At 47.0% G+C, this 21695-nt stretch overlaps 2 protein-coding genes across 4 annotated transcripts in view; both read left to right on the top strand.

Annotated features, from left to right (window-relative positions):
- The window catches only part of agbl4 (AGBL carboxypeptidase 4), a gene marked incomplete at both ends in the record, with an annotated part of 247957 nt that extends 240457 nt beyond the window's left edge, over positions 1 to 7500 (top strand). Inside the window, 2 exons of the mRNA XM_079740054.1 lie at positions 7019 to 7112; positions 7392 to 7500. Coding sequence (XP_079596180.1) covers positions 7019 to 7112; positions 7392 to 7500 — 203 coding nt within the window. The remainder of the gene's footprint in view (positions 1 to 7018; positions 7113 to 7391) is intronic.
- Positions 7501 to 8338: 838 nt separating this feature from the next.
- On the top strand, positions 8339 to 20514 carry spata6 (spermatogenesis associated 6). 3 transcript variants are annotated; one of them, XM_079739876.1, is made up of 11 exons: positions 8339 to 8437; positions 8916 to 9053; positions 9332 to 9380; positions 9506 to 9547; positions 9779 to 9903; positions 10375 to 10455; positions 13634 to 14131; positions 16568 to 16685; positions 16844 to 16884; positions 17072 to 17235; positions 19984 to 20514. In XM_079739876.1, the coding sequence occupies exons 1-11, from the start codon at positions 8351 to 8353 to the stop codon at positions 20084 to 20086; spliced, it is 1446 nt and encodes a 481-aa protein (XP_079596002.1). In that variant the 5' UTR covers positions 8339 to 8350; the 3' UTR covers positions 20087 to 20514. The 3 variants fall into 3 exon arrangements, with proteins under 3 accessions (XP_079596002.1, XP_079596001.1, XP_079596000.1); XM_079739875.1 differs by having other exon boundaries at positions 16832 to 16884; positions 19987 to 20514; XM_079739874.1 differs by having other exon boundaries at positions 16832 to 16884.
- The last annotated feature ends 1181 nt before the right edge of the window (positions 20515 to 21695 follow it).

The raw sequence follows: 21695 nt of genomic DNA, 5'->3' as shown, positions 1-21695 counted from the left end.
CTCACACATACACACACACACAAACCCATACACATACACTCACAGGGTGCACTTTAATGCCTTTAAACCGAATACATGACAAATAAAAAGCAACATTGGCCCCAGAACGCAGCACCCTTCCCCAAACACGACCCCTCTCCCTCACCCGTCTCCCCCCTCTCCCACTGTTATGACTTTAACTTGTCGCTGCCAAAATTGAAATCTTAACCTTTACTGAACCCATAGTCTTTTGTCACAGTATAAAGTGGCTGTGCACACAAACACAAACAAACAACGGTATGGGACGATTTGTGCCTGTGCATGCGTGTGTGGGCTTATCGCCGTCTCCGGTTGGTTCTGTGTCGATGATCCTCCTCCTCTTTGCCCCGTGTTGTTTTGTTTGTGTCTAGTTTGTGAGTGATTATTCTCCATTAGAATAACCATGTTCTCGGTTCTGTCTTGCCATTTCACTCGGTGACAACCGAATATAATTGACTGCAAAGAAACAACCGACTCGCTACTTTTTTACCCTCCGTACTTTCATCATCCCTTCCCTCCTCTCATCTGTGCTTCCTTCTCCACCCCCTCCGCCTCCTTCTCCTTCAGTCACCTTTCTTCTCCTCTGCCCGAACGCAAAGGCTCATTACATCATGTGGTCCAGCTGAGAGCCTCTTCTCTGGAACAGCTGGAACAACCTCCACTCTTCAACCCATTCCTCCCCGTCCTCTGATCAGTCCGCTCTCGTGTCTGTGTGTGCACAGTGTGCGTGCGTGCGTGCGTGCGTGGGTGGGTGTGTGTGTTCATTTGTGTGTGATCACTTGCTCTTGTGCAAGTGGACCATTTTGGCGTGTGGGTCCGCAACGTGATGTCTAAATGGCCGCGGTGTACCTTTAAGTTTGCTTTGGTAAATTGCCGCTGCAGTGATGGTTTTATCCAAGCGGTGCAGGTCTGTTTCTTTGGGACGGGGACTTTTAAGTCCAGACCGTAAAGTGGAAGCACTGTGGTTCTGGCAGAGGGGCTTAGAGTGAATCAGTTCAAGGTTGAGGAAAACTGCTCAAAACAGAACAACAGAGAGATAAACAGTCATGCATAGACACACACACACACACCAAACACGGCCACCTTGCACACACACCTAAACAGAGGAATACACACAGACATAAACACACACACAAACACACACACACACACACTTTCAATTAAACCTTTACGCATGAATACAGTAAACACACACACGCACAAACACGTTCACCTTAACACATAAATACAGTACACACAAACACACACACGCGATCACGTCCCCCTACACACATGGATACAGTAAACACACACACCTTTACACGTGCCATACACTTACACACATTAATATGGTAAACCCGGACACACACACACACAAGTGCACCTATGCACAGGAATACGGTAAACCCACACACAGACACACACACACACACACACACACACACACACACACACACACACACACTCACACATTACACAGGTTGTTCACAGCTCTCGTCATCTGCGGCCTGCCGTCTGTCTGACAAGCTAGTGACACCCAAACAGAGGCGTCGTCCCGGGGCCACGGGGAGTCCATCAGTGCCCCGGGTGAGAACCAGAACTGCCAATGAAACACTGCACGCCTCGCCAGCCCCCCACGCCCGGTGGACATCCTCTGACAAGTATGCAAATGGTCCTGCCGGCGGGCGAACAAACCCACTCTGCCACCAGCGAGCAGCAGGCGCCGCGCCACGCACGCCTCTCGTCACACAGACACACACAGATTGGTCTGTGCCAATTGCACTCGTGGGTAAAGTCACCAAAGCCTCAGATGAGTGCCGCTCTACGCTGGGACACACAGCAACAAGTTGTGGACGTCGTTTGGAGCCGTTGTCGTGTACCGGGTTCAATGAGCTGTTTTGTGACAAGGGACCCCCATTCGCCAGAACCCCATTCGCCAGATATTTGTCCCTTTTGTTAGTGTTGTTGTCTAAAAGTATGGAGATAGGCGAATGGCTTTTCAAACAAATAGCAAGAAGGGGGCAATCAAGAGATGGTATCACTACTGTAGAGGCAATAAGGTAGGAGTGAGGGATATGCATTTAGGATTTTGGTTTGGGTTTAGTGCCCTGCTAAGTAGCATGCATCTCAATGCATGGGCGCTGCTATTGAAGCCTAAGGTGTTCTCTGATTTCCGTTTAAAGGTTAGCTAGAAGGCGGACTGAAGCAGAACTTGGAAAATGGCCACCAGCCCTAGAGTAATGAATGCCAAAAACGGATTGTACCACTTCAGTTCTCCCTGTGAAGCACTTTAAGAAGTATCTTCAGATAACACTGAGTCTGTCGTCAGAATCTTTTGGGGCGTTTTGGAATAATTCTGAATGTCATTTTTTCATTTCAGCATACTTTCTAAATACATGTCCCTAAAGCAGCCCCATACATTATGAATTATCACATGACAATTCTGCCTGCCTGTCTCCTATCATCCAGGACGCCTTCTTTCTCCTATAAGTAGAGGTTCCTAAACTTTCTCAATGACGTCCCTCACAGCGTGTTTGGACCATCTACGTGCTCCTTCTGACGGACAGGCTCTTAGAATCGAACAAAGTCTCTGTCCGAGAACCGCCACGCCCTTGTTGTTTGGTTGTCATCGCCCCAGACTGTTAATTAGCATTGCTGATCAGCTCAGGAGCTGTCACCGTGGTGACAGTGCCTGTCATTGGGATGTATTGATGGCTCCGGCGTCGCTATATTTGTCCCCTCGTTAAATCCCGTCCTACCTTGACAACCGTCTACTGTTGTCCTGTCTGTTGTGTCGTTGGGACTCTTATTGTCTGCCTGCGGGAGCCCCGGCAGGGCCCTGGGGACCCGACGCCTTAAGCCTCTAAACACCGCCGGAACGACGGCAAACAGCTGCGGTAAACAAATCAGGAACATCCATTTCCTGGCCGTCTCTCTCGCCGGTCCCTACAGTGACGTGCCCTTGAGCGCTGACAAAGACCCGCTATCGATCTGACGAGAACCAGAGTGCGCCCGGAGATATTAAAGAGCCCCCGTGACAGGCCCGACACGTTTCCGACGGCATCCGCCATGGCACAGGGACAGGGGGGGGGGGGGGGGGGGGGGGGGGGGCGAGGCAGAGAGGTAGACAGACAGGCCGACCGTGGGACCGATGGGCGTCGCCGACGAGGTGCGACGGGTTTTAGCGTTGCCGCGTCCCCTCACGATGAAGGGCCGCTCGCAGGAACCTTGAGAGGTTCAGGGATTCCACGTGGTGCGCCGGGGCCGGGGGGTGGGGGGGATGTGCGCGCCGGAGTGGGGTGCGCGTTTTCTGGATCTGTTCATCACCACCTGCCACTGTCAGCCCGGCCCCGGCCCTCTTGCTGTTCTCCTGGCTCACGCACTCGCATCCCTCTCCCTGCATCAGCACGGGCCCCCCTACCTGGTCGGCCCCTGGCCACGGGCCAGAACCATCTGAGATAGGGCATCCTCCATGTGTGTGTGTGTCTCTCTCTCTCTCTCTCTCTCTCTTTCTGTCTCTGTCTCTCTGTCTCTCTCTCTCTCTGTCTCTCTCTCTCTCTCTGTCTCTCTCTCTCTCTCTCTCTCTCTCTCTCTCTCTCTTTCTCTCTCTCTCTCTCCAAATATTTCTCGGTCCAATGGAGGTGGTCCTCCCTTTCGGAAGAGGCGGCACGTCTATCACGAAGCGTCCTGTAGTAGACGTTGAGTCGTGACGAGCCAAGCTGAGAGGCCATCTGCGAGTGTGTGTGTGTGTGTGTGTGGTCCAGGAGTTATTTCTGTCGATGGCGCCGGCGTGGTCAGAGGGATCAGGGCTGGCGTGGCGCTCTGCTGATCAAAGAGAAAGCGAGGAAAACACCCCGCGAGTAGGACAACTTTCCTGACGTCAGACGAAGGCAATGTCAAGGGCACAGAGAGCAAGCGTGTGTGTGTGTGTGTGTGTGTGTGTGTGTGTGTGTGTGTGTGTGTGTGTGTGTGTGTGTGTGTGTGTGTGTGTGCGCGCGCAGTGGGGACTTGTGTGTGTTGATGTATGTGTGTGAGCATGAATCTGTGTTTACATGACTTTGTATACAAAAGTTTTTGTTCGCTCAAAGTGTGTTTGTCTGTGTACTAAACATCTGTGTGTAAGCTACTACACGTGTGTGTGGAAACGTGCGTCTGCGTGTAGTGCATTCGTGTACTTACATTTTGGTGTGTGTATTTACCTCTTGTCCGTTCCTATTTGTTTGCTTGTATTTGATTTAGCATCGTATTAGCATTAGCACACCAATATTCCTAAGCAGATATCTTTGATGCGTTGTCCTACACTCTTTTCTTTCCTTGGAGCTAAATGTTTTGTGGTTGTTTGGAGGCTCTAGTGTGTTTGTGATCAGCCACTAAAACCAAGATTTGTCCCTTTTCCTAATGTTGACATTAAGTATGGAGATAATCAAAAGGCTTTGCAAACAAATAGCAAGAAGGGGGCAAACAAGAAACGCTATGTAGAGGCATTAGGATAGGATTAAGCATTTACGATTATGGCAGGTTCACACTACTAGCTAGCATGAATCTCAATTCATGGGCGCTGCTATTGAAGGTGTACTCTGATTTCAGTTTAAAGGTTAGCTAGAAGGCGGACTGAAGCAGAGCTTGGAACTTGGAAGATAGCCACCAGCCCTAGAGTAATGAATGCCAAAAGCGGATTGTACTACTTCAGTTGTCCATGTAAAGCAATTTAAGAAGTGTCTTCACTTAGTACTGAGTCTGTTGGGGCATTTTGGAATCATTTTTAATGTCATTTTTCATTTCAGCATACTTTCTAACTGCATGTCCCTAAAGCAGTCCCATACACTATTAGCGTGTGACGATTCTGCCTGCCTATCTCCTGTCATCCAGGATATATACTTTAGCCTATAAGTAGAGGTTCCTAAACTTTCTCAAGGACTTCCCTAACAGTGTGTTTGGACCACCTCTGTGTTGGTTCTGACCGATAGGCTCTTTGCCGTACACCCTTTTCTTTCTCTCCCAAATGAGGACAGCTCCTAGAACTTAGTCCAGGCTGATAAACACGCAGAGTCCCAACAGGTATATGGGCCGATGCTGGAACTGCACACAGACAACCAGATGGGGTGTAAACACAGACGCAGAGGTCGTGTGGAGAGAGTTGCCACCAGCCTGCTGGGTGAAGGATGAAGACCCACAGAGACGCCCAAACACACTCAAACCTTCACACACACCAACACACACACACACACACACAAAAAAAAATAACACACGTAACACACACACCAACACAGACACACAAACGCATACCAGACATAACGCGCACACACACACACCCAAACATCACACATACACATCACACACACCCACTCTCACTCACATGCACATGCTCACACACACACAAACACACCAGACACTCTCTCTCTCGCTCTCTCTCATAGGCCAAGGTGACAGACTGGCGATCGTACGGCCAACTTGTATATCTGTGACTTAACTCCCAGGCAATCCCCCACTTTGTGTGTGTCTGTTTGTGTCGATGTGTGTGTCTCTGTATCATCTTGTGTGTGTGTGTGTGTGTGTGTGTGTGTGTGTGTGTGTGTGTGTGTGTGTGTGTGTGTGTGTGTGTGTGTGTGCGTGTGTGTCTGTGTGAGTGTGTGTGTCTGTGTGTGTGTGTGTGTGTGTGTGTGTACGTGTAAGTGTGCTCACACATGTGGGTGTGTATTTTGCAGGCCAAGCGTCCACCACCGAGACAGCCCATTTAAGTCCAAGATGGATGGCTTAAAAGTTAACAGCTTCGGACAATAGGTTTTCACCCGCATAGCGACAGAGATTTATGTGGGACAGGCCATTTTTTGACCATCAGAAGAAATTGGAAAAATAAAAATAAAAAACGACTGGATCGTCACCTAGATTTCTCTCTTTTTTTGTCCAGTTCCAGACCCTTTTATTTTTTATTTTTCCTTCTGTAGGCCAGTTGTTTCAATCACACAGCCGCTGACAGACAGCCAAGATAGGTGGACAGGTAGTATCTGGGCATCAACAAGCTAACGACATGGGATGCTGACAGATTATGTCTCTGTGTTGTTCCATCATCGCCTTCAGCTCGCTGAGGAATGTTAGATCGCTAGCAAACCCTAAACATCAATGCTCAGTGTCGAAGGCAAGCGGCCATGGTTTTTATTCCGGTGTGAATAATAGATTGGTGGATGGATTGATGGGTGGATGAATGGAGAGACAGGTAGATGTTCCAACCCTTCATTACTTCTCCTCCTTGTCTAATTGCCACATCGTCAGTCATGGCGCGTGGACACACGTCGATGGTGTTACTGTCCGGTTTGCCCTCCTTCGTCATCTAAAGCGAATCATCATTTTCACCTTGATCCGGCCGACTTATAATCACATTATAGGGGGAATAACGATCGGCCCTGACTAACGGCGGTTAGTCACGCGCCGATGAGTGTCCCGAGAAAACTGCTATCGATACGGCGCCTAGACTAAACGCTGTGGAAAGGTTTACCGCGGTGTATGTAAATGTATGCTCCTGAGCACTCACCTTTGAATTTCAATGAAGTCCCCAGCGGTAAGTGATTGCCACAGTGTAATGCATGCCTGCATCATGCGTGGGGCTGATGAAAGTGAACCGCTGTTGATTTAGCCTTACTAAGCGCAGGAACACTGCCTCGTGCCGTCAGGATTTACACCGCCGTTATTCTTCTCCTGGTGCCATCTGGTTATTTACTGCCACTCACACCGCTGTCGTAAGGAACGGAGAGAGGGGACATTGTATAGGCCGCTTTTTTTCTGCAGCTTTATTTCATTCCTGTCCACCAGCACCGTATAGCAAAGACTTTGTGTTGCATGCGTCACGCCATATCATGCTGTTCCTTTATTGAGGAAGGACTTGTCTCCACTACTTGTGGGTTCTGGTGGGGATAGAGGACGCACACTGCAGTGTATTTCATGTTGTGTTCATGCTTAGGGTCCGGAATGATCCTGTTTATTGTCTGCTGTTGGTTAAAAGGCCTTAACTAACCCGTATCGTCAGACATGAAGCTGGGCAGGAACGTGGCCCGGACGTTCCTGGATTACTACAAACTCAACACCCTCATAAAGGACAACAGAACCACTCAAATTCAGAGGTTATGCCTTCAACTCAATAAATGTCTAATAAATACTGCTTTAGAGTGAATGAATAGCACATTCTGTTTACCCAAGATGCTGCATTCTGGGAGATTATCTTTTTTCTCTTGGTAAAACAATATTCCAATGATAAAAGCGTATCCCCACAAATTCAGCTTTATACATAACCATTCGATTTACAATTCAGCTGTGAGCAACCATTAGAATACAACTGTTGGTTTGTTTGACTCAATCCCACAATATCTGCATTTTCCCCCTTGTGTCGTTTCCCTGTGCAGCTCTGAGGTGATGCTGCAGACAGGCAGTGGGAATGGAAAGACCAACACAGGAGACAGAGAGAAGACTGACAGCGAGAAGGAGAGGAAGAGCCAAGGCATCAGACACTAAAAATACCAGGAGATGGACAGAAGGAGAGGACATCGGATGGACAGGGAGAAGAGTTCGCTGATGGTGCGGACACACAACATGGAAAGGCGCACAGATAGGCCGAATGTAATGCAATGGCAGAGCATATGTGTTTCTCATACTTAGAAGGGGGAATATGTGTTTTTTTCAGGACTTTTATCAGGGCAGCTCTGGCACACTATTATAGTTTGTGGGTCGCGACAGGTTTCATTTGGAGTGTTAAATGCATGCAGAATGACTAGTTAAATCATGATTTGAAGCCTTCATTTAGTTTGCACTTATGTGTGCTGGATGTCCCTGTGTGCTTCACTTTGCCTTCACTTTGATTTGCTCTTCTATCTGTATATAAATGCATGTCTTCCAATTTTTTCATGATATTTTGATTCATGATTCTGATTGTTGTTTGATGATGGTGATGATTGTTGGTAACAAATATGAACAGGACATCATTTTGCTCAATCTGGTGTATAACTACATGTTTGTGGCTGTACGCTTGTCATCATGGAACTAGGCTGTAAGTCTATGGAAGTTTCTTCAGAATTAATAAAGCAAGAAGTTTAGTGTATGTATAATGCAATTTCAGTGAAACAAATAAAACAGTTTTTGTTATACATAACTGTGTGTGTGTGTGTGTGTGTGTGTGTGTGTGTGTGTGTGTGTGTGTGTGTAGGTGTGTGTGTGTGTGTGTGTGCGTGTGCGTGTGCGTGTGTACCCTTGTGTACGTGTGAAGTGACGGATTCGGTCCAACACGATTGTATTGGTTAGTTTCAGGTCACATGACCCACTTCCGTTCTGTCTTCCTGTTTGGAAGCCATGACAACAAACTTTGAAGATGAAGGAACCTTCTCCAGTGAAGTTGTCCTCCAGCAAATCGTACCAGAAAATTCTAAAATGCACCGTTTACTTGGACATACATTCTGTAAGTGCTGTTATGGTCTTTATTCAGTAGTTCGTTTTCTGCACGAATCAGAAGGAAAGCATTCGTAACCAGGGAACTTAAGTCGGATTTCTGCGATAATAGAGACGCGATTAGAGACGCGTAATGGTCCTCTTGCTCGGTGCTGTTTAAAATGCCAGCTCTATCGTCAATTTTTTGACTTTAGATTTTGCGTTATTACCAAAAATATGTATCCATTTTTTTTTATTGAAATCAGATAGAAGCACAGGTAAAATGTTCACTGCTATTGGCTAAATACTTTTATCCAAAGGAATTTAAAGTTTATTCAGACACATGTCAATAAGGAGCAGGTAAGGGTAGGGGGATAGTATCTTGCTCAATGATGGCTACAGGTAGGCTGCAGACATTATGCATCAAACCCAGTACCCTTTGGTTTGGAATCGAACACCCCAACCACTTCACTTTGCCAACCATATCCCTACTCTTGGTTTGTGTGTAGATCACCTGCCCAGGGGCGTCGTTGACCCGATCAGAAGATATCTACCTCAGCGTGTGTGTCATGGGTCAATACCGGAAGACCCAATGCATGCCTGCTATCTTTCCTCTGCTCTTCAACCACAAGATGGTCTTTGTCAGGGTGAGGACCAAGCATCATATCACTGAGCAAACCTGTGACCGGGGACACCGGCTGTAAGGGTTTGTTTAGGAGTTTGATTCAACAATAATGGTGAATCGTGTGTAATCACGTTAATAATCTGGATCGTACACCTTTTGGGGGGGGGTTACTGCAGAGGCAAACTAAAACATAAAAATATACATTTATTATTTGTTATGATTGCTATTAATACATGCATCCCCAGTCACAATATCTGTAGCAGGGTTTTGCTGTCTAAATTCCTCTCTCTATGGATTCAGACTTTCCCCGGTGTGGTTGACCCGGCTGATGTTTCGGAACAACTGGAATGTAAGTGGGCTCCTTTAGTCCTGAAGCATTTGCCCTATTAGCATATTGGCCTGTTAACCGCAGTTCTGACTAAGGATCCAGCTTATAGACAATTAGCTTGGCTTTCCCTATTATTTATTTTTCAGCTGACACCTCGACTTTGGAGCTGATTCAGATGGTCCCTCCAGGTAGGCCTGTGATGACACCACATGGCCCCTGCAGTGCTCCTGGTCTAACCCAGGCAAACACACACTGCTTCTCACCTTTTATGTACGGAATATATGTGTGAGGACTGGTATTTGTCCTGCTTGCCCTTCACTCTGTGTGTTTGTGTGTGTGTGTGTGTGTGTGTGTGTGTGTGTGTGTGTGTGTGTGTGTGTGTGTGTGTGTGTGTGTGTGTGTGTGTGTGTGTCTCTTAGAGGGTGAGATCCTGGCCACGGTGGAGGAGGGAACCCGAGACTTTGTCTTCCCGGGGCCCCGGCTAACTGCCAGTGAGGAGGCCCCTGAGAGACAGATCTTGATGAGGAAGAGCTCTTCGTTCCCTGTAGGCTATTTATCTATTTATATATATATATATATATATATATACACACACAAACATATATCTTTATTCCTTTCCCGGCCATCCACCATACCTTTGTTGTTTGTTTTCCGTACTTTTCTCTTTCTCCCCCAGATCAGTGGTGTCATTTTAATGACCGTAAACACCCCCTCTCTTCACCATCTGATTTCAATTTGTTTGGTCAACACACCGCAATTTAAAATGTCTCTCAGCAAATCGCCCCATTGTTTAAACATCCTACTAGCCTTTTTTTTTTGGTTTTTCTTCTTCTCTAATTTTCCTCCTCTTGAGTGAAGCGTAGATGGGGATACGTTTGCGTCTGTAAATTGTTGTTGTGAGCTGTGAGTGCCGTGGTTATCTGGTGCTTTGGTCTTGCCTCCGCCTGTTAACGGACCACACTCCGCATGTACAACCCTGCCTGCCCCCCCCCCCCCCCCCCCCCCCCCCCCTCAGGGAATCGCCCCCATGGTGGAGTTCGCCACCACCGCTGTCATCGAGGAGATGGATGGAGCGGACAGCCAGCCTGCCTCACTTGTAAGACGCTGTTCGTTGCTCTCTGCTGGCTTTTCCTCCAATCACGTCACAGAGAGAGGTCCACGCACACGCACACACCCTCATTTTGAAACAGGAGGGCTTTCTGCTCATTTTGATTGTATGTATGTACACGTTAAAGTCCACCTACCAAATTTGAGAGCAATTTGTATATAAAATGTGCTCGCAGAGATGTTTAATCCAACATGGTTTCTGGTACTATTGCACTCAAACATGTAGGTTTGATATCTGCTCGCTCATTATGATTCTGAAAGTCTTACGCCGTTCGCACTCTGACAGATCATTCGCGCTTATACAGATAGTTTCTGACATGTTTTTAAAGAGTAGCATCAATCTCCCCTTTTATTTGTACCATCATATACCTGTATTCCTATCTGCCTACCTACCTATCTCCCTAACATTGTTGCCATGGCTTCTGCCGTTAATCTTTATATCAGTCTTTCTCTCTGTATCTCTGTCTGCCTGTATCTCTCTCTGGCCGTTGTCCATGTATTTCCGAGTATTTCTGTCTTTATCTCTCTCTATCCTCTGTCTGTCTGTCTGTCTTTCTGCATCGCTGTCTATCCATCGGTCCATCTAGTGTTTCAAGGGTATGCGCGGTCTCCTTGTGAGTGTAATTACAGAGGGACGGATCTGTGCTGCTGATAGCAAAGCCTCCCTGGTTCTCTCGCTAGTATGCCTTTAATATACGCTCTGAAGCTGGGCTAGCTGGCCTTTAATATACGCTCTGAAGCTGGGCTAGCTGGCCTTTCATATACACTCTGTAGCTGGGCTAGCTGGCCTTTAATATACACTCTGTAGCTTTTGCACACGCTCTGTAGCTGGGCTAGCTAGGCTTTATATACACAATGCAGCTGGTCTAGCTGACCATTTACTGTATATACACTGTTTAGCTTGGCTAGCTGTTGTTTAACATACATTCTGCCGCTGGGCTAGCTGTCCATTTACATACGCTCTGTAGCTTGGCTAGCTTGCCCAGCTACAGAGGACGTAAAAGGCAAGGCTTTTATATATACGCTATCGAGAGAGGGTTAATCTCTCGCACATCCTGGCTCACCTGCATCTGTCCTTCACCGGGCACTTTTTTCATGGATTTAAAGGGCAACCGGTGCTTAGCTGAATAAAATCACCATTTTACCTTTCAAAGGCACGGCAGCGCTTTTGTTCAGTGTGTTTTCTTCACTCCTGTTTGTCTCCTCTATCTTCTCCCTCCCTCTGAGACGTCTCTCCCTCTCTGCTTTCATTTTGTGTGTGTGCATGTGCATGTGCGTCTGAGTGGCGCAGTGATGCATTATAAGATGAACACGTTGCTCAAGTTGATGGGATGGTTGCTTGGTTTTTCTTCCGTGTCAATCAAAAAAAAAGAAGGAAGCAGAAGCACTTCACCTTCAAACCAAAAAACAAGAAAGAGATAGAGTTGGCACGTTATGCCAATAAGCAGCCCTTCATTGTCAAGGTAAGGTAATCCTGAGTGGAGCTGTTTGCTTAAGAAGGATGCTTCTGGCAACGGGGAAGATTGTAGGTCTGCTCCCCCAAGCCCCTCTGGGGGTTGTCTGGATCAGAGCAGCCGTCTCTGTGAGCCAGGAGAATCTCTCCCCTTCTCCCCTTCTCTTCCACTAATGGCTTCTAAGCGCAGGCATTTTCCCCATGACAGCGAGGCTTGCCAAAACCGCACCCAGTGCCTTGTTTCATTACTGATTTAGGTAGTTTAGAAGATGGCACACTTTTCTCCTTTTCACCCCCCCCCCCCCCCCCCCCCCAAAAAAAAAAAGATATCTCTATCTTCAGAGGTAAATATACGTTTATATTGTCAAACTAAACTTTCTGTCTCTCTCCCTCTCCCACTCACCCTCTCTCCATCCTAATCTGCCTCTCTCTTCCCAGTATTATTCCAGGCCGTCTCTGTGACTGTCAGTCCTGATTTCTCCCTGCGCACAGCCGCCTGGCTCTCTATATAGAATGATGCACATGCCGTTGACTCTCTCTATTGCTGTTAGTTTTGTACTATTATTTACCCCTGTGTTGAAACGACAACAACGGCTTCGTCGTTAATTGCGTGCATGCACATACACAGGCCGTTTTCGGTTTCGGCCTTTTTTTTTTTGTTGCAAAGGCTAATTCTGGCAAGCCCGGCTTTGTTTATCTCAAGGACATAGCGTTGCATCACGCCGCGGCGACAACAGCGGCACGGCGACTAATCGCATCAGACAAGCCCTTGGCGCCCGGGCCCTGAACGCGAGGAGCGGTGTGCGTGTGCATGTGCGTGCGAACGGAGAAGGGAAAGGTGGAGAAAGGGAACCTGGCGGTAAATCTTTGCTCTGTTTGATTCCATTAAATAAATGCCTCAGAAATGGCAACCTCAATCCAGAATTCATCCATCGTTCGGTGTCTTTCTTTATTTTTTAATGAGTTTTAATGTTCCGCAATGTCCCTGATTAGCATTTAGATCATATTTGTTTTACAGCTCCGTAAGGCCTCTTGATTGTATTAGACGGCAGATAGCCATCAAACATAATTAACATTTTTTCTTAACTTATTTATCCCCCCCTCCCCACTAGCCGACCGCTATCCGCCTGAGGAAGGGAATATTGCTTGTGAGGACTATGTTATTGGAGCTATCGGAGTTATTGGTGCCATGCTGCAGAGGTGGCCTCGGTGGCTGGAAGGTCTGGGGTAGCTGCTTCCGCTGCCGTTGCTGCTATTGTACTGTTGTTGTTGTTGTTGTGTAATGGGCTGTCTGAGTTAACTAATAGTTTAATGGTTTATATCTCGTTAAAAGGCCCGAGGGCTGTGATGGCTGCAGCATCTGTGAAGGCATAACTCAGCAGTTTTCAGAGAGAGCCAGAGGACAATGCAGTGCACTGTGGCCATAGTCACAGGGCAAGTGCAGCATCAAACTCTTGATTCTGGTTAATTCTCTCTCTCTCCCTCTCTCTCGCTCTCTCTTTTGTCTCTCCATCTACCTCTCTCTCTTTCGTCTCTCCATCTACCTCTCTCTCTCTCTCTCTTTCGTCTCTCCATCTACCTCTCTCTCTCTCTTTCGTCTCTCCATCTACCTCTCTCTCTCTCTCTCTCTCTCTCTTTCTCTCTTTCGTCTCTCCATCTACCTCTCTCTCTCTCTTTCGTCTCTCCATCTACCTCTCTCTCTATCTCTCTGCAGTTGCGTGGCCTCCACCCAGAGAGGTCTTCTCCTGCCCGCCCCAGACGTAGCCCAAGGAAAACAACAATGTCCCCGTCACTGCGCTCCATATCCCCACCTAGCTCTCCCGCCACTCTGCGGCGCACCCAAGGGGACCCTGGGAAACGGAGTCCTTCAAACAGAGGAAAAGGGAAGGATAAAACGGGCGACTCCGTCTTGTCTTCAGAGTCGCCCGGGACCTCCCCTCTTTCAGCACCAACCAAACCCGTTTCCCCCCGTCGCCATCGCCAAGGTTCCCAGAGGACCAGGCCGGGGCGAGGTCAGCTCAGGGGGCCGCCGCGCTCCGAAGTGTCCCCCCGGTACCAGCAGCCCACGGTGGCCTCTGTGTCACGCGCCCTGTCGCCCTACACCCACCGCCGGATGTGCGAGCTCTCGGAGGACGCCCAGGCGCGGCTGGCCCACCTCCAGCTGGGGCCCCACCACTTCAGGAAGCAGACCCTGAGCCAGCCCCCCTTCCAGGTGGGTGGAAGTCCCCTCGCCGCCCCCCTGGTCCCCTAGCAACCACGAGCTCTGAATGCTAACGCTACCGCTACCACAGCGATAGACGGATAGATGGATTGATGGGGGATGTAAAGAGGGAGAGATTGATGGATGGACAGATGGTGATATGGATAGACGGACTGATAGATGGATAGACAAACAGATAAATGGTAGACAGACTGATGGATGGATGGATGGATGTCGGCGGGAGGAATTGATTTGCCGTCGTTGTTTATGCCCGTTGAACTTTATTTGGTATACTTCCTTGATCCTTTAAAAGTGAGGCGTAATCGAGGGCAGCCTTGCATGAAGTATACGATACACTCGTTAAAATACAGTGAATATGATTTCAAGGGTTTGTGGGTCAGCAGCACAATTGCACACTACAAACAGAACAAACGTGTTGTCTTTTTGTTTTGGTTTATTTGTAATCGTTTCTTGATGAGGTCGGTCAAAAGTGAATGTCCTTTACTGTGCGTGCGTGTGTGTGTGTGCGTGTGTGTGTGTGTTTGATGTTTCTGATACCATACTCGTTATTTTTCCCTCCACATCAAACTGAACACTTCAAAGCAGGGCTGTGAGTCCGTTTGTTGCGATTGAGTCCAGCAGTCCAACCACTGCCCTTGTGTTTACTACAAATGCTTTAATTACATGCATTATTTGCATATGAAGGGAGGGCGCAATGATCGGTTGATTGCATCGCCTTGGGGGATATAGGATATTATAGAAATCTCCCTGGGCCCCCATCTGGATTTCAATCAGAACGCACATTGCAGTCTAATCTAATCTAGCGCTATGACGATCAAAATTCCCTGTGATGTCCCCCCCCACCCCCCTCCATGTCAAGCAAAAAGGCTGAGGCAGCGAGCTGTTTGTTGTCGCTTGTTTGTTGATGGTTGTTTGTGATACGTATGAATGGCGTGTGAGAGCGAAGGCACATGGCTCGCTCCCCGGTAGTCCGTGGCGACTCCCTGGGCTACAATTAACCCTGGTAATTAAGTGTCAAGCTGCAATTAACAAATAAGATACTTAATGAAGTAGTCTGGCCTCCGTGATGAATGCATTACAGATGTCTGCCCCACAAACTCCATGTTGGGGGAATGTAAAGAGGCTGGTGAACAGCAACCGCAACAAAGAGTAATTAGTAGGCATGCATCAGTGAGGGATTTCTTGGTTTTCCTCGCAACCTTTTCTGCGACCGCTTGGTAGCGATTCGGGGCTGAAATGAAAGAGGAATAGAAGGGGAGCAGGGAGAAAACTAGCCTCTTAAGTAGCGCTCCTATCTCCCCTGTAGCGGTGATGTATTGTGATTAATGCCCGCGATTGTTATTGCATTTAGCTAAGTAAGTAAGACTTACTGAAGCTTCGTTTGGCTGTTGTGTTTTGGTCTTCTTTTCTTTCGTCCGTAATTGATATTCCAGATTGCAGCGCCGCTTCTTAATTCCTTTATGTTTGCCCAAGGTATCGTTTAGATATTTCAATACGATAGTAAAGTTGAAAGACGCCCTTCCGGGACTGTAAGAGATTTTGTTTTTATGTATAGAGAGATTGAAAGATGCAAATACCATCTGCCAAAACCGCCTCACAGAAGAGATGGGCGATATGGCCTAAAATCCATATTGCGATATACATTGCAGCCTCTTGCGATAACGATTTAAGACATTCCGTCTCCTCTTTGCTCCATGTTGAGCCACCTCCCGACGGTCCGACAAAAGCAAGTAAAAAGTATGCTGGAAAACATAACTTAAAAATGCCGATGCATTTAACACATTCCGAGTCAGGATGAGGGAAAAGGAGTTGGACCAGTCCGCAGATCAATGTATATCACGCTGGATATCCATGATTGTTTACTTTCACCGGTGCTTCCCCCCCCCTTTTTCTTTAACGCTTTACAACGCCCCAGACCTTTTTGTCCAATGATTTAACCCATTCAGACCGGATCACGCATCTGTGCGTGTTTACCTTTAAAACCGGATTGCGCATCAATGCGTGTTTACCATTAACCCATTTGTACCAGCTGCGCGGAGCAACATTGTATCTACTAGATACAATGTTGCGCCGCACAGTAGCCGGTACAAATGGGTTAACGTTCTTTGCACACAGGTTTGTTGACGAATTCTGGCACTGTTGCGAAAATTGCAATGTTAAAAGGAATTGTACTAAACCAAAAATTAAACATTGTATTTTGCGTCATCAACATGCATTATCGCGATAGAGCGATAGAATTAAAATCTCTATCGTAGGCCATTTTTTTTTATCGTTTATATCGTATATCGTTTATATCGCGCATTACTACTTCACAGTGCCTCGTAATATTTCTGCATTGATTACAACTCGACTTCCGATGGTGTGGGGATGGGTGGAAATCGAAGAGCCATTTTGATTGTTTCCTATTGTGTGTGATGACCTCGCTAGGTTCCGTTTCACAGCGATGTTTCCTTCTCGGAGTCACCCTCCTACCAACCTGTCTCTCCTACTAGAGATAGCGTCCTGCATCGCTTTGGCTCTGCCCGCTACACAGCAGATCACCCTGGTGAGCCTGCGAACACTCTCACTGACTCACTCACAAACGCTGTACAGGTATAATAAGAAAAACTTTCTTTCTCCATTTTCTGTTTGTTCTGGAAGCAAATGTTAATAAATAATACTAAGATAAATCTTTCATACTTCTAAATATAGTTATTGCCCTAGATTCATCTTTGCTGGGAAGCTACCGGCCCAAGTTAGCTATGGTGAGTACTATTTATTGTGAATACTATTTAGTACTTATTATCGTAATGGTTGCCATCATTTGATGAAACTCTCTGACGTTTTGGTAGATGTATGAACGAGGCATGTCAAATATTATTTTATATAAAATAAACATTTAGTCAGACATAAGACCCTCTTGACCCCCATTTGACCTCTGACCTCCTCCAGTCGCAGTCAGGTTCAACGATGACCGGGTTGTCCCCTGAGGCTCAGAGGAGGTGGTGCGGAGAGGAGGCTCAGACAGGGACCCCTGTGGAGAAGGCGTGGTCCGTCCCAGGGCCCTCTTCCTCCAGGAGCCCGCTGCCACTGGGACACTCGTCTATCCAAGAACGGTGGGGACAATTGTATAGAACTAAACTTCTCTCTTCTAAAAGTTCATTTTCTGCTGATAAGCCAATTAACACCATAAAAAGCCCTTCAGCAATTGACTGCAGTATTGTTCCATTAAGCCGTTTTAAGAGTTTTTTTTGTCATATGGCTATTGAGTTCATTTAGGCGTATTGCTTGACTTAATTTTTAATGGAATGCTGCAGTCTATATATATATATATATATATACTACTGTCTATACCTTGTTGCCAACTGCCTCAGTTGGAAGTGCATCGGACACAGGATGAACCAGGACTTAGTAAAGGCGTTGTAAACAGATGTTTATCTTGTTTTATTGGGGAATGCAAGCTTTTCAAAATGGTGACACTGAATACCAAAGAAAGGAGCGTATTTTATTAAATTTGTATTTCTCTTTCTTGTGTTGGAAATCCACACTGACAGGCATCTCTGGCCCTAAAACCCAATTTCCAATGTTCGGCCTTCGCCCAGGCAAACAACCTTTCTGCGGGTAGAATTTGCTTTGAATTTGTTCAGATTTCCCTGTGTAAACCATTTGTTTACTCAAAACGTCCTGAGGCTTGGTGTGGTGAAGAAAGAGCAGCACCTCAATATGAATTTTCAATTATGCGATATTGACAAATACGGCTCTCGCATGAAACCCGTGTCTGTGTGTGCATGCACCTGTCTGTCTGTTTACGTGACTGTGTGTGTGTGTGTGTGTGTGTGTGTGTGTGTGTGTGTGTGTGAATGTATGTCCTTGTTTGTGTGCATGTGTGCGTGCCCATATGGCGCTAATCTTTAATTTTGATCACACTCGACAGGCAGGATGAATTCTCCCCCACCTCTCAAATTACAGGAGCTGATGCCTTGTCATGTTTGTTCATTACTGGGGGGAGGGTAGGGAGGGAAGAAGGGAGGGGGGGGGGGGGGGAGAGGAGAAGGAGGGGAGAACAAAAAGGAAAATGGTATTGATTCGTGTTTCAGCCCGAGACCCGATGCGTTTGACCCAACGCACTCTTTAATACATTGTGAGAGACTCTGTGATCGATCACAGCCGCTGCCAGTTGAACACGTCGACGGCAGCCATGTTCCGCGTTGTGTTTGTTCTGGGCTCCCGCCCCCCCTTCCTGTCCCTCTATAAGTAAACATTAAAATCAATAGACAATTTTAAACAAGGGGTAGGGGGGAGAAGTAAATTGTGGGAAATGAATGATACTTCTGTCTCAATTGAAAACGCGACCAGGCTGGCCGGGCGGGAGATTAGAGCCTGTTGTAGATTCCCCCAGAAGGCGACGGGGTCACGTCTCTCCAGCGAGCCGCTGATGGGAAGAGGAAATGATGGATGCCAAAGGGTGGCTATTGTCTCTGAGGCCCTGAAGCACCAACACGCACTCACACTCGACGCCCACGTACGCACACGTAAACGTACACGTGTACGTACACACACACACACACACACACACACCTTGAGATGATTTTTCCTCGATGAGTATTGTAAATAGAACAGTACATTTATCTAATCACAGAGGAAAACACGACAAAGCCTTTTGCCACCGCCCGTCCGGCAGTCAGTCCGCGTCAAGCCACTCCGAGGCAAATGGACGCAAACAAGGTAGCAATAGAGGAACATATCCATTTATTGCCGCACTGACTGACTTCTTTGTGTCCCTCCTCTATGTCATTTCATTTATTTATTTTCTCAACAGACAGAATTCATTTATAGTATATTGATGCCGAGCGTTCATGGCTGTAGTTTAAATGCAAACTTGGCTCTATCAATTGTGAAATTGCTTTCTTTCTGTTGGTTTGTTTCAGACAGTGGTGTGTGTGTGTGTGTGTGTGTGTGTGTGTGTGTGTGTGTGTGTATAAGGGTGCCAACATTGATATTGGTCAAAGGAAGTATTGCCATTTAGTTTGTGGACTGTATTTCGTTTTCATGATGTGCAAAAAACAAAAGAAGAAAAGAATGTGTCAAGTGGATGAGGCTGGTTTGAGCCAGGTTGTCACGGCGATCCCTCCGTCTTTTGCTAGTATACAGCACAGACTAGTGGACAGAACCGACACTTTGCGTCTCACTGTGTGATGGGCGTTGGCCTCTTTTTAAATGTATTTTTATATTTATAAAAAACGGACAGCGCAGCACGGGGTAAAATGCAAAAAATAAAGGTTGTATGTTCCCAGATTATACAACGTTTTAAGCGATACACCGAATAACAAAATAGATAATTGAAGTTTCACATGCAAAGACGACAGGCAATCATTTTCTGATGCTCCAAATCTTTCTGGTGGTTTTTGAAGTCAGGTCGGGAGAGGAGATCAGTCAGTTTGGAGTATTTTGGCAGCTCATTCCAGGTCGACAGGGAAATCTTTCTTGTCCTTTTCAGTCCGGACGTCCATCTCAGTCCTGAACAGGCAGTTGGAACAAATTATTGTGAATGTAGACCATAATGACCTTGGCTATGAAACACCATCTTTAGCTTGCTCTTGTTACACACTTTTCTCTCTCCCAGGGTAGTGTAGAGTTTAGGATGTTGGAGCCCCAGGCAAAAAGGTCCAGGGTTCAATCCCCAATGTCCACAGCCTAACCTGATGTCTGCACCCTTCAGCCGGATACCTTAACCCCTACCAGCTCATTTAAGACGTCTGAATTCCTGTCAAGTCGCTTCGGATGGCGGGTCTGCTAAAATGACAAAATAGTGACAAGGAAAAGTTTAGTAAAAAGTTTCCAACTGTCTTTCACGGGTTGCACAGCAGTCCCTCCGGTCCATCACAGTGGGAGCAGATCCACAGCCGGGTCCAGAGGATTCTACAGACCCACGGAGCAAGTTCCAAACACCTTGTGAGTGACCTGTGACCCCTTGACCTTTGACTGTGGTCAGAGCGCCGTAGCACTAGCAGCACACTCGGTAGATACTAATAATCCATGATTATAAGGTCTGAATCTGTATTTATTTGTAAGAAAAGCATTTTCCGGTTATCTCTCTGCTGACCTTGGAACGTATGATGCATAAGAAAGCTGCAACTTTGATGCAAAGCACTTTGTCTTATTGGTATACAGAAAGCCAACCCTTTAAACACCGGATGAATTAGTGTCAAGTCCCAACCTTAAACATATAAGGGTTGGGTTTCTTCATATGTAATAAGTCATATCCTGAACTTGTTTCCAAAAGTGCGATAACATCCATACACAGAAGCCATCGTCTGTTGCCATTGTCATGGTGGGAGCCTGTTCCTCTCGAGTGTTTGTCGAAGGGTAGGGGGGGTTGGTTGTCTTGTGACTGCAGACGGAGGAGGAGGAGGAGGAGGAGGAGGAGGAGGAGGAGGAGGAGGAGGAGAAGAGGAGGAGCGGTGGTTTCTGTGATGGAGCTCACTGTGGCCCCCCGGCCCCACGGGACAGGTAAAAGACCCACTGCTCTGCTCCACTCTTTTTGCCTCCTTAAAAAAGTACAACACACGCTTTTCCTTTTCCTCATGGTGGCAGGAGCTCAGGAGGTAGAGCCGGTTTGTCTGGTAACCTTGCTCAGACAATATAAAGGGCTGTTTTCTTGCATGGTTGACCTCGACGTCAGTGTGCAACTGGACAGGGTGATTGCGAGGGCATTAATTGTAAAGTGTTTCAATTGGCAACTGGTTAGAATAGCGCTATACTTGCATATTGGTAGGAAGGCAATACACCTTGTAGCGACTAAGGTTTGATTCCCACATGTTGTCCTATGTTACATGTCATTCCTTCTCGTCTCCACCCCGTTTCCTCTGTCTTCACCACCCGGTCGATAATGGCACAGGAAATATATTGATAGAAAAGTGCTCATTTTAAGAGTCATTCTAGCTGCCATTGGCACACCTGACATTTATTTCAGATATTAATTAAGTGATTCATAGCCCAATATCATTAAATGGTCTGTAGGGGAAATATAGGAGCTATGATTTGAGTATTTAATCTCTGCATCTGTAGAGGCAGTCCAGCAGGATGGGCCGGGGGGGTCTACGGCAGCCAACAGTGGTCCCGTGACGGCTTCCCCCGGCCTCACAGAGTGGCCTTCGAGGAAAGCCTTGGCAAGATATACCAGAGTATGTACCAGAAGGCCACCCACGACGACTGACAGACCCCGATCACCGTCGAGTCATGGAACGTCCCGGTTTCGACAGAAGGCTGACGAAGGGATGGCGACAAGAGCAATAAACGTTTCCACTGCGCCTGCATGAAGTCACTTTCGGCCCGGCAGGTTTGCTTTGTGAATTGTGTTGGAAAACGCAGCTTTCATCCCATTCGTTTGTAAATAAATAGGACACTTTAAAAGCGTTTTGCTCATGTAACACCAATAAGTATTAGGGGCTAGACGTCGTTTTGTTGTATAGATTGTGCAATTGTGGTCGAGCTGATGTTAAAACATATTTACGGGACCATGTCTCTGAAAACTTCTGAATTACACGTATAAGCCAAATCATAGCAGACAATAAAA

Source organism: Pollachius pollachius (assembly GCF_949987615.1).
Source record: "Pollachius pollachius genome assembly, chromosome: 7".
NCBI classification, from domain to species: Eukaryota; Metazoa; Chordata; class Actinopteri; order Gadiformes; family Gadidae; genus Pollachius; species Pollachius pollachius.
Note: the sequence above shows the minus strand (reverse complement) of the source record. Positions and strands in the feature narration are given on the sequence as shown.

Excerpts from the sequence above, each read along its gene's own strand:
- spata6 (XM_079739874.1), top strand. The coding sequence starts at position 8,351 with ATGAAGGAACCTTCTCCAGTGAAGTTGTCCTCCAGCAAATCGTACCAG. Across the intron at positions 8,438-8,915 it reads TTTACTTGGACATACATTCT|ATCACCTGCCCAGGGGCGTC; the intron begins GTAAGTGCTGTT and ends GTTTGTGTGTAG. Across the intron at positions 9,548-9,778 it reads GATTCAGATGGTCCCTCCAG|AGGGTGAGATCCTGGCCACG; the intron begins GTAGGCCTGTGA and ends TGTGTCTCTTAG.